The sequence below is a fragment of the Miniopterus natalensis genome, chromosome 2 (assembly GCF_054644295.1).
Source record: "Miniopterus natalensis isolate mMinNat1 chromosome 2, mMinNat1.hap1, whole genome shotgun sequence".
In the NCBI taxonomy this organism is placed as follows: Eukaryota; Metazoa; Chordata; class Mammalia; order Chiroptera; family Miniopteridae; genus Miniopterus; species Miniopterus natalensis.
The window spans coordinates 38587223-38599708 of NC_142082.1; the positions used below are offsets into that span (position 1 = coordinate 38587223).

Here is a 12486-nt window from a genome sequence, read left to right on the forward strand (position 1 = left end):
AGGTGAAACACAGAGGATTTTTAGGGCAGTGAAACTATTCTGTATGATGCAGTAATAGTGGATACATGTCATTATATGTCTGTCAAAACCCATAGCATGTAGACCACCAATAGTGAACCTTAATATAAACTGTGAAGTTTGGTTGATAATGATGTGTCAATATAGGTGCACCCATTGTACACGTACCGCTCTGGTGGGAGATTTTGATAATGGGGGAGGCTGTGGGAGAGTGTGGGGCAGGGGGTGATACAGAACTCTGTTCTTTCTGCTCAGCTTCGTTGTGAACCTGAAACTACTGGAAAAATATAAAGTATAAGTTAAAAAAAAAAAGAACAAAGGCCTTCCAGGTTGTGGGGATTGAGGTGGAGGTGTCAGTGTGTGTTCAGGGGATAAATGGGCAAGTGGTCCGGCTGTGAAAAAGGGCTCCTGTTGGGACAATGGGATATGTGACTGGAAAGGCAGCCTGGGGCTACTGCAGGTATGTGGACACTCACACAGGCGATGCTTGTACTGAGGCACGGCTGTGCAAGCGACATGAGATAACATATCCCCTGAGTTAACCTAACTGCCCAGATGTTTATCTCCCATGGACTGATTAACTGAGCAGTGTGTGAAAGCATTACGATAACTGACTAAACTATATCAGTTCTTTAGCTGTGAGTAGGTTTCCTTTTTAAAAAAAATAAGAATAAAAAATTCTTTATTGTTGAAAGTATTACAGGTATCCCCCTTTTCCCCCCCATTGACCCCCTCCACCCTGCTTCCCTACCCCCCCCCCCCCCCCCCCCGGCCTTCACCAGAGTAGGTATCCTTTTAATTAAGAGTGTGAATTACATGTTCACGTGCATGTGATTAAGCGCAATTCTTTGACCCAAGGAAAGTGTTTTCTGTGCTTTGTGGAGCCCTAATCCCAATGAGTGACACCAAAGGCTTACTTTGTTAGGCAGTAATGCCCTCAAGGTCCATCCTTACCTTCTGAGTTTAGAAGCAAGATCTTTGTAATCCCTTATAGAGGATGAAGTTTAACAGTTTGGAAGAAAGTGTTTGATTGAAACAGGAGCTATTGTCCACATTTTCGGAGCAGAGCCAGCACTTAGGCGCTCACGGGCTCTTTGTCAGTGATTGAGTTCTTAACCTAGTGGTGGCTACTTGGGCTGTGCTAACTAGACTAGGGTATCACCTGCTGGTTTTAAGATCCTTCACTTGCTAGTTCAATCAATGCTGCTTTAATCCCCTCACAGCCATGTGGGTTGAGCAGCAGAACTAGTATCTTACTCATGACTCATTTTGTTTTCAAGGTTACTAAATTGTGTGCAAATGCTTTTTTTTTTTTTTTTAAAAAAAGGGTTTAGGGGAGTTATCCATGCACAGTAGTAGTAGGTTCTGGGTGCTGGTTGTAGGAAAAGTGGTGAGATGTGTGGTAATAAGACAGAGGTACTATAAAGCCATAAATGCATGGGTTAACGGAAGGGAGACAAGAAGGTGAGGGATGAACCAGAGATTTCTGCAGTGCCCACAGCCTGGGAGGACCCACGAGTACCCCAGGGCAGAGGGAGTGCAGGGGCCTGGGGAACACTGAAGAGGGAGGGGGTCGCAGCCTGCACTGCCGCGTGGCTTATTGTAACCTGGAAAGAACGGGTGTTAGATGAAGGGAGAAAGGATGTGGAAATGAATTTTGAGCACATTTTAGGAAAGGGGGAAAGTCACAGAGGAATGAGGAAAGACGATTTTAACTTGAGATTGGCTGTTGAATTTAATTCGACTTGGCTGTGGGCCGCTCCAGGAATGCTGGGGTGGTAACCTGTTTTGAGACAGCTTACCTGAGGTGTGGGCGTTCCAGTCTCACCCTGGATGGATTCCAGTGACATCTGTGACCAGGTGCCGAGACGTACCGGACACTGTCTTCGATCACAGACCTTCCAAGTAGTTTGTGAGTAGTCATTGCCCTGGAGTTAAACTCCGTGGTGAAACGGGAGGGAATGCTGGTGCTGTATCAAGTGTTGTGGAAGAAGATGGGAAGGAGAGAGTGTCACCGTGGAGAGAGGGACCACTGGGGCATAGCTGGGCTGAGGGATGGCTCCTTTGGCAGTGGCCTGGAATTGTTAAGTAAACTCCCTCAGGAATAAGTAGGAATCCAGGTGTCAGTTGACTCAGTTGTCCATCTCTGATTCCTTACTTAGGTGGTGAGAGATAATTTAGGCTCCTATGAAAGCAGCCCTGCCATCAAATGGAAATGAAAACCTTCAACCTTTGTTGGCACCCGTAGGGCCCAGCTGGCTTTTTGATTTGCACAATGAAGGGAATTGGGAGGGTCCTTAAGTCAGGAGCCACTGGGAAAGAAATTTGCCTAACTGAGTAATTTCATCTATTAGAGATATTAGAGTCTTTCTAATGGGGCCCGAATGTAATTACTTAAGAGCTCTGTTGTGGTAATGGCTGGTATTTGTCTGGTGGGATTTTCTAGTTTTCTTCAAAGCAGCCCCGGATGACCTCTCAACAGCTCTGGGAGGTGCTTTCTCCAGGTGTCCTTCTCATTTGCAGGAGGCCAATCTGAGAAATGATGAGGCTAGTTCAAGGTCACGCAAACAGGATGTGGCAAAGTCCTAGACTCTAACTCAGCATAATTATTTTTTACTCATTTAATTTTTAAAAATTTTGTTAAAATGCACGTAACATAAAATTATCATCTTATCTATTTGAAGTGTACAGTTCAATAGTGTTAAGCACATTTACATTGTGCAACCAATTTCACAGTTCTTTTCGTGTTGTATTAGTGTTTTATAAAACACTGACTTCTCACTTCCCCTTCCTTCCAGCCCCTGGCAACTACCCTTCTGCTTTCTGTCTCTCTGAATTTGACCACTCCAAGTACCTCCTGCAAGTGGATTCCTACAGTGTTGGTCCTTTTGTGTCTGCACCATTTTACATTCCCGCCAGCATTGTGCAAGAGTTCCAGTTTCTCCACAACCTTGCTAACGCGTTTCTATTCTAATATGTGTGAGGCGCTATCTCATTGTGGTTTTGATCTGCGTTTCCCTAATGATTAGTGATGTTGAGCATCTTTTCCTGGGCAAGCACAATTTTATTTTATTTTTTAAAAATTTTATTTTATTTTAAAATTTTATTTTTGTTTAAAATATTACAGATGTCCCTTTTTCTCCCCAGTGACCCGCTCCACCCCGTCCCTTCCCCCTCCCCAGTCCCTCTCCCCGCCATTGTCCGTGTCCTTGGGTTGTGCATATATGCATATAAATTCTTTGGTTACTCTCTCCCCCTCCACCCACCCGCCCTCCTCCATCCCTCTGACCTTCATCAGTCTCATCTATGCTTCCATGTCATTGAATCTATTCTGTTCATCAGTTTATTAAGTTCTTTAGATTCCCCGTATAGGCGAGATCATGTGATATTTGTCTTTCGCTGCCTGGCTTATTTCACTTAGCATAATATTCTCCAAGTCCATCCATACTGTCTCAAAAGGTACGAGATTCTTCTTCTTTACAGCTGCGTAGTATTCCATGGTGTAAATGTCCCATAGCTTTTTTATCCACTCATCTACTGATGGGCACTTGGGTTGTTTCCAGATCTTAGCTATTGTAAACTGGCAAGCACAATTTTAAAGAGGGCCTTTCAGGGCCGGGTATCATCATCTGGGTAAATTCCAGGGCTAACTGCCTGAGCATTTTCTGCAGGGAACAGCTGTAATAGAAATGGCCCAACTCGTTTCAAACCTGTTTCGTGGTAAAGCTCACAGATTTATACTATTGCTTTGGAAGGAAATTGAGACCTAGAGATGTTAAATGACTGGCAAAAAGCCATGGGAGTTACACAAATTTGGACCTTTTAGAAATGAAGGTGGGGAAGAGGGGGAAAGTCGAGGCTGTGGGAACCCTGGTGTTCTCAGTGTTCTTGCCGAGACTAGAATCCAGTCTTCCTGTTCCTGTTCCAGGGCTCTTTAGAGGTCCCAGGCCACCAGGGTTAGCAAAATCTGGAGCTCAGTTTCTCTTACTGCTTCCTTAGTGATTCACAGATGTTCATTTATTCAACAAATAATTCTTGAGCACCTCCTCTGCACCCAGTGCTGTGCCTGGGGATGAAGCAGTAAAGGAGAGAAACATGATCTCTGCTTCCATGGGTGGTTGTCTGGCTTCAGAAGGTTCCCTACCCTGGCAAAATCAGTAGAATGGTGTTAATCTTTGGTTGAGCTCTGCATATTAATTATTATCACTTAAATAATGCGTAACGGATAATGACAGTTTATTTGAAAAGGGTTTTTCTCGGCGTCCTTTATAAAGTTACTGTTTTCCTTTCATAATTAAAAGGTAATTAGTAGTGATATGATTTGAGATTACGTGAATATTCTCTTCCACATCAAACTTTCACTGGATTTAACTTCCTTTGATAATTTCTAACTCCTTTGTTCCCTCAACATTTATTTGCATTCAAGAATGTAAGAGCTTTCCCTTCTCTCCCGTTTGCATAGGAGTAAGGATTCGTGGGCTCCTGTTCTGTAATGAGTTATGATTCACTGCCATGTATTTGTTTTCATATTCAGTATATTCCAGATTTGTCTAGTGAGAGCTCTTCAGGCTGGCTCCTCTGTCCTTTGGACACATCCTCATGATTCCTTGGGCTCTTTCTTATTTTACGGCTTAAGATGTTTTGGGCCCATCTTGTGCTTTCTCTGCTTGCTCTATGTTGGTCTCATCACTGGGTAGTGATTCCATTGCTGGGAAGGCTCGGGCACTACTCACCCGGGCCTCTATTAATGGTGAGTCCTCACAGACATTCTCCCTTAGGAGCCAGTGTTGTGACTCTACCAGCCCTTGTGGTTCTTAAGCTTGCCAGCTGCACCTCCACAGTGATCATCAGGGAACTTTGAAAAAAGACAGGGTGTTGACTCACAAGTCCTGCAGGGTACACGGCATGCCTAGGGCCACATAGCAAGGTCCTGGGGTGGTGGAGAGACAGAGAGAAAAAGGGAGAGAGAGAGACAGACAGAGAGATCACGAGGGTGGTTCTGCCTTTGTTGGGGCTGAGGATGGGGTGCCTACAGTTTTGTGGGTTCACTGTTGATTAATTTAAAACATCAGAGTGGGAATTAAAGCGCAGGTAGGAAAAAACTAGTGGTCAGTCAAATGATCAGTTACCTAGGTCAAGCAGAGTTTTCTGTACAAGACGAAGGGAAGTTCATGGGTGGCCTGGCTTTTTGTCTGGTCATGTAGCTGGTAATGTGTTGGAGTTGAATGTCTTCGAAGTGGATGCCCCAGCTACCAAAAGCTTGATGCCAGACACTCATACTATAGTCAAAAAAGCTAATTGTCAGGTGCTTACAGTATGCTGTCCTGGCCGTGGAGCCAGTCAGTTCTTCAAGGTGCCCAGGTTCCTTTATGGAAGGAAGGGTATTAAAAACCTAGACTTGAGCGCCAAGTGTTCTTTGACATTTTGTGTCGTTTCCAGGCCCTCTCAGCAGACAGAGCGAGGGGGTTTGTGGGTATGTAAGCACATATCTAATATATGAACCCCTCCAAATATATGTATATTTAAAATGTAGACTTTTTAAAACAAAACTCATGGATGTAGGATTCTGATTAGACGCAGGTGTGTATTTTTGGATAACTGTCATTCCTTTTCTCTTCATCTTAAACAGGTGGCTAAACCCCTTGTTTAAAATCGGTCACAAACGGAGAATAGAAGAAGATGATATGTACTCAGTGCTTCCACAAGATCGCTCAAAGCACCTTGGAGAAGAGTTGCAAGGGTAAGCAACAGGCAGTAAGGAGAAGGGTAAGGAAGGAGAACCCCTAGGTGTGTATGTGGCTAATTGTTTGCAGGGGGTGCTGCCTTCCTTTGGGCCCTTCTGGAGCCTATGTCCCCTAACCCCTAACCCCTAACATGACACATTCCCTCCCCTCAGGCTGTCCCTGGGCTTAGCCTGCTTTGGAGGGTGGGTGAAGCCTGTGTTTCCTGTGCATTTGTGGAAGTGGAGGGAACCTCCAGCAAAGGCTCTGGATGCAGAGAACTGTCCTGGGAGGAAGTTTCCCTGGAGGAAGTTATCTGTACTCCTGTCTGCCCTCTTGGGGAGCTAGCTGGAAATCCCACAGAGCTTGGCAATAACTTGTTTCCTGAGACTGGGACTTTTCCTGCACCCCCCATCTTGCAGGAGCCCTGCAGACAGTTAGGCAGCATTTATGGGACAGCGGTGAAGTGCCCTGCAATAGACACTTAGCTTTCACTGGCTGCCTCCCCCGGTTTGCCCTGTGGCTGGGCATGCTGTTCTTTACCATGCTCTGTTTCTCATCGTAGGTACTGGGATAAAGAAGTCTTGAAAGCCAAGAGTGACTCTCGGAAGCCATCTTTAACAAAAGCAATCATCAAATGTTACTGGAAATCCTATGCAATTTTGGGAATTTTTACATTAATTGAGGTAAAAACTTTTACCTGTGGTGAACTGTTTTTCAGTATGTGTGGATTGCTATTTAAATCGATGGGACTATTGCCGGAAGAGGCGAGAAGTTTAAGGCCTAAGGATAAAACGTGTGTAGGGAACATGATGTAGCTCAGTGGTTGCGTTCATTGTTAGATTGGGCAGTTACTTAAATGACTGGACCTCAGGGAGGTTACTATTTTTTTTTTTTACCAGTTAAAATAGAGTGTTGTAGAAGGACATCACTGTAAGGAAGATACATTTCATACCATGTCAGGACACTGTTGGTGCTCAGTAAATGTTATAAACACTGAGTGATCTTTGGCCAAAAGAAGATCCTACTACCTCAAGGAATATGTGGTCTGGAGGAAGTAAATTTGGACTGGCGCCCAGAATAACATGAGACATTTTACAGGTGCTCACCAAATAATAGTTAACTTGACCAGGCCAAATTTGATAAATGTTCTTCCAAACAGGCATTGTCACCTTCCAGGAAGATAAAACCCCGAGGCCCTGCATCTGGGCTGGAGCCAGCCAGAGCTCCCAAGAGCAGACATGTTTCCAGGCCTTTGCAGTGGGCCGGGTACAATGCGCCAAAGCTCTCTCTTTGGAGAAGCTCTGGCTTCATCATGAATTCTGGAGAACTTGTGCACTGCGTACTCTGGTTTCTTATTCTTGGTTGTTGGGGTAGATTGCTGGTTGGAAGGAGTCTTGGTAGCCTGGCATTGCAGTGTGTACAGGGAATGTGCAGTGGAGAACCAGAGGCAGAAAGCCATGAGGTCAGTGACCTCCATTACCCTGAAGGCCTTGGTGAAGATCCTCAACTTAGACATTGTTCTACCTGTGGGGAGAGTGCCAGGAAGCCTGCCTGTTCTGGGTAGGTATGCTGAAAATCTACCTGCATAGCTCATGCTCTCTGTGGTACCTTAGTACTGCCTTAGGGACATTGATGGCCCTGCGTGTGCATGAGATTGGTAGAGACAGAAGTTGCAGTTGCTATGAAAGGGTTGTTTTAGCTGCAGAAGGGTGGTGAGTTGTCATAAGTGCATTTTGTTGGGAGTAAGATGGGTGGGTCAGTTGATTTGTATGTGGGAGGCGTAGCTCCTGTTTAAAAGATTCTGTTGTAATGAAGGGCACTGTGGGCAGTGGGTAGCTCAGTAGGCAAACTCTGCCCTACATAGCTGGAGAAAACCAGAAAATCTGTCAGCTAATAGGTACAGGTGACTAGATGGTTCTGGGAGATTGAAGTTTTTGTTGATGACCAGTGTGGGTTGGCCAGTGCAGCAGAGGGTAGGAACAGGTATATGGGGCAGAGTGCCTCCTTTGAGAGGGAGCCAACCACCAGCTGGGTACTGCTGTGGCCTTGTGAAGGGCAGAGTGGAGATGCAAACCAGTGTGACTGACTTGGGGGTATTAGAGGATGCAGGAGCCCCCCAGGCTGTCCAGCATCTCTTAGACCTGTGCACATGTGTGCCAAGTGATGGTGTTTCTACATTGTTATAATGTCTCAGTTTGAAATGAGCAGGTGGTAAGCTGGTGTCATTGTGGCCTGTGTAGGTAGCATTTCCCGACCAAATGTACCTGCTCACCTCACAGAGCAGAGCTCTCATGAATTCTGCTTGCCCCAGGAGTCCTCAGAGCCTCAGGATGTACCTGTGTCCCACACTAAGTGGCCTCGGGTTAGTGTGAGATTGTATCCTGGAGCAGGCTCCCTCTGCTGCCCTCGGTTCTCTAGTTTCCCTATGCTACCAGGTGCTGCAGAAGTTAAAGACAGATCTCAAAGGGTAGCCCCTGTCACTGGGTTTGAACTGAGCTTCTGGTTTTCCTCACTGTCATGGGCTGCTGGCTCCATGAGACCCCTTGGGATGGGGTCTCTCAGACCCAGATGGTGAATAGATCCTATCTCAAAATGAGCTTCGGGTCTTTACTGGACAGAATTTGGGAGATGTAGACACGGAGGTAGAGCTGCAAAAGCTAGGGTTCCTCCTGAGAGGGGATAGGCCCCACTGTGGTGCTGGGATTATTCCCCCAGTAATAAACTGTTGGGAGACCCAGGACACCGAGGACTGGGGGGCTGAGTGCAGGTGTAGCAGCTGGTAGCTGGGCTCTCTTTCAGGAGATTGGTTAGTCATGGCAGAAAAGTGGGGAATAGAGTGCCTGGCCAACATGGGGGCACATATCCAGTAGTATTAGTATTAATATTAGTCTGGGTAGCAGCCGTAGTAGAGGCTCATACTCAGCAGTGGTAGTGCTAATACTTGTCAGTAGTAATAGTAGCAGCAGTGGTTCATATTGAGTGGTATTAGTACTAGTAGCAGTTTCAGCAGGGGCTTACTCAGTGTTGGTGGCGGCAGCAGCAGTATTATTAGTGTGGTAATAACAGTAAGAACTTGACAAATGTGTATCAGGAACTGCTTTGAGCACTTTACATATAATATTACATTATTCCTTTGGCCAACTCAAATGAGGTGGAAAGTATTCTTACAGCCCTATTTTAGAAAAGAGGACACACAGTTCCAAGTAGTTAACATGCTGTACCCAGGGTCACACAAAGCATAACGTGGCAGAGCCATGATTCTGTCTTGGGTGCTCTGACTTACGAGTCTGACCATATCTGTGACTGATAGCCTGCCCAGTGTCCTCAGAGTTTCAGACGCTTGCATCTTGGATTTGGCCTAGCTATGATAAGATGCTAAAAACTCCCTGGAGCAGGAAGTCAGGGTGCCCCCCCCCCCCCCAGGTGCTGGACGTGGCTAGGATGTCGACACTAGCAGCAGCAACATGGTGCATTCAGATGGACGAGGGGCTGGTAGGAAGCTCTACCTTCCACTCATTTCCATCCTCAAGTGGGTGCAGTTGTGGTTGCCCTGGTGTCTTAAGTCCTCAAACATTCACTCATACTCCTAAGGCTCCATTCTAGGTAGGCTCCTTGGGATGGACCAGTGGGAGGTAGTGGCCTTAGACGGGACTCAGATTGTGATTTCTCTGTGTTGTTACTTAGCAAGAGCACCTGGTTTCCTGCTGAGAGCTGGTGCCTCTGTGAACCTCAGAGTGGATGTGCATGTGCTCAGCAAGTATGAGCACCCAGGTCAGTCACTAGTATGGGGGCAGTTCCATTCTAGTGTCTGAACACACTTCCACATCATGGGTTGCCCACTAGCCTAGGGTATTAATGGTGGCAGCTGGATGGAACCAGGCAGAGCTGATAGCAAATAAATCAGAGGTCAGGTGGCACTGGGCTTTCTCCCAGGAGGGTGCTTGCTTATTCATGCTATGTTCAAGCCAGTATCTTGGTGGTTTATGGTATAAAATTAGACAATGCCCTGGATTCCCTAGATGAGCATAGTGACTAGCATATGCTGTTCGTTCTAACTTTGTGTGTGTAAGATAATAACTGGCAGCGGTGAAGTTCAGGGACCACTAAGGGTCATTAGAGCTCAACTAGAAGTAAACTTTGAATTATTTTTCTGGCAGCCAAAAGAAGCCTGAAATCCAACACAAATACTCTTGTTTTCCTAGACTTGTCTGTTGATACTCTGGTGTTTTGGAGAACTTTGAAATGATTTCTTAGGGTGAAACTAGTAAGGATCTATTATATTTCAAAAATCATTTTCAAGTGCTGATTTTAGGTTTTCAGTGATTAAAACTAGTTACTGAGTTAGAGGGGATGAACTTTAGTTTAATGATTGATTTCTTGAAGCAGCTTCCCATTTTGTGGTCTTGTGTCTATGCTCCTTGTTGGTCTTTGTATTTTAGATAGTGGAAGATCTAAATTCCACCTGGGATTCTTTGAACAGCTCAAGACATTTGAATTATCCATGCTTTCCAAGCAGTGTACTGTTACCAACCAAAGTGTGGGCAGGGCCTTCCCTGGGCACTGCTGGCAACACCCATGGGAAGAGGCTGGGTGATGCTAGTCCAAGGCAAGACTTTTTAGGTAGGGATTTCAAGGTAGTGAAAACCTCTGTCCTTCGAGAATTGAGGAATGATTGTAATGCTTGGAAAAACAGTACCAGGCTGATGATGAACGTGGTGTTCTTACAGGCCAACACTAATGAGAAGGGATCAGCCAGTGAGTTCTCTGCACACCTGGCCCCTGTGTGTACCTCCATGGGGACTGCAGTGGGGAAGGAGCAAGTCTGTGCCTGCCCAGAGCCCTCAGGGTAGAGAGGAGGAGCCTGAAGCCTTTTCTAGGGCCACAGGCCATCTCACCAATCCTGGGCCTTTTCTTTGAGAGATGAGGTCTCTGCCTGCTGGTATGTTTATGAAGTGGCCTCAAAGAGCCGTTGTGGGTTCTCCAGTCCCATTCCCCTGAGAGGGGAAGAGTGAACTATTCCAGTGATCCTTGGAAATGGACCCAGGCAGCTGCTGGCCTTGTCCAGACTTGGCCTTTGTCAGAGGCCACTTTTGCAGATTGTCTTTGGCCCAGGTGGAGGCTGTAGGACAGTAAACGTTTGTGCAAATCTTTGTGTTGGAACTCAGATGCTGGGCAAAAGGTAAACAGACAAACAAAACTCTCTGAGTAGAATTTATACCTTGACTTAGGGTTGATTCTCAGAGAGCTGTACTGGGCCTTCGTATATATTTCCCAGCTCTTTCTCCCAAGTATCCCTCACCTCTGCTCAAGCCAGGAGGCTGAGGAGTGGCTGCTGAAGAAACTGTGGGCCCGGAGCAACCATTGAGAGCTACACAGCAAAGGAGTGAAGGAGGAAGCATCCAGAAAAGCTAGCAGGAGACCTGCAGACCAGACCTGCTGTGTACACCCTGCTGGTTCTAGGCACATAGCATTAGTGTAGAAATATCCATAGTGATGACCCTGAGTCATTTTACAAGGGTAGTGCTTCTCAGTCCCTTTTCTTTAAGAAGTCAGGAAAGTAGGTGACTGATTTTTGTTTTTTAAATATGATTTTATTGATTTTAGAGAGAGAGGAAGAGAGAAGGAGAGAGAGAGGAAGGGAGAAAGAGAGAGAAAAACATCGATGTGAGAGAAACATCGATTGGCTGCCTCATGCACCTCCCGCCCACCAGGGATTGAGCCTACAATCTGGGCATGTGCCCCGATTGAGAATTGAACCAGCAGCCTTTTGGTGCATGGGACAACATTCAACTAACTGAGCCACACTGGCCAGGTCATAGGTGACTCATTTGAAAAGGATTGCATTCATAATGGTTAAAATTTTTAAAAAAATCTGCGTAGAAGTGAAATTTTTAATTACTGTCTAGAAAAGTTGGCCTTTAGGAATGACTTTCATCAGATTTCTCTTTCTGCCATGATTGCTTGTGAACAGCAATGTGTTTTCCAAGCCCTTTGTGAAAAGAGCTTCTGCTAGCCTCTGCCACTAAGAATGGATTATGTCTCTCCCCAGGGTTTCTGTATAATAAAAGTGGTCATAGCTTACACTTATTCTTATGCTGGTTTCCGAGCACATTTTACTGTCTTAGCTCATGTAGTTGTCCCAGGATTTCTCTTAAGGTAGACAAGGCAGGTATTTCTGTAGATGAAGACATGGAGGGCATGTGACAGGCCTAGAGTCCCGTGACTTACAAGTGGCTGATCTGGTTTCTGAAGCAACTGTTCTGATTCCTAGGCCAGTGCCCTTTGCTTTCTATCCTGATGCTTTCTCTCCTTCTACTTCCCCACCCAAGGGTCAGAGAGCCAAGAGTAGGTATTTGTTTTCTGACAGCAGCTGTGTGCTCCTCTGTCAGCTGCTTCATACAATGTTTTGTGTGTGTTTTTCTTTCCTGTAAGTTTTTAAGGACATTCAAAAATACAAAAGTAGAATAGGATTGAAAGTTAGCAGAATATGTCACCCCAGGACATGCCCCTTTGGCATAAAGATGATTTGAGTTGATTATTTTTGAGAAACAGCAGATATGGGAGAAGCTCTGGAAACAGAGTAGGAGTTACCCTTCTCTATGGGACATTTACATTTATAAAGGAAGTCTCCATATGATGGTTCTAAATCACTAGAGAATCTTATCAGTGGAGAAGTCTTTAAGAAGACTTAAAGCTGCACCACAAACCCAACTCTACGCTTGTTTACCATGTTTTTCCTATTAAC

The 12486-nt window shown here is 45.6% G+C and overlaps 1 protein-coding gene across 1 annotated transcript in view; it reads left to right on the plus strand.

Moving 5' to 3' along the window:
• Positions 1-12486, plus strand: part of ABCC4 (ATP binding cassette subfamily C member 4 (PEL blood group)) — a 227153-nt gene that overhangs the window by 32858 nt on the left and 181809 nt on the right. Inside the window, exons 2-3 of the mRNA XM_087814273.1 lie at positions 5648-5758; positions 6304-6424. Coding sequence (XP_087670399.1) covers positions 5648-5758; positions 6304-6424 — 232 coding nt within the window. The remainder of the gene's footprint in view (positions 1-5647; positions 5759-6303; positions 6425-12486) is intronic.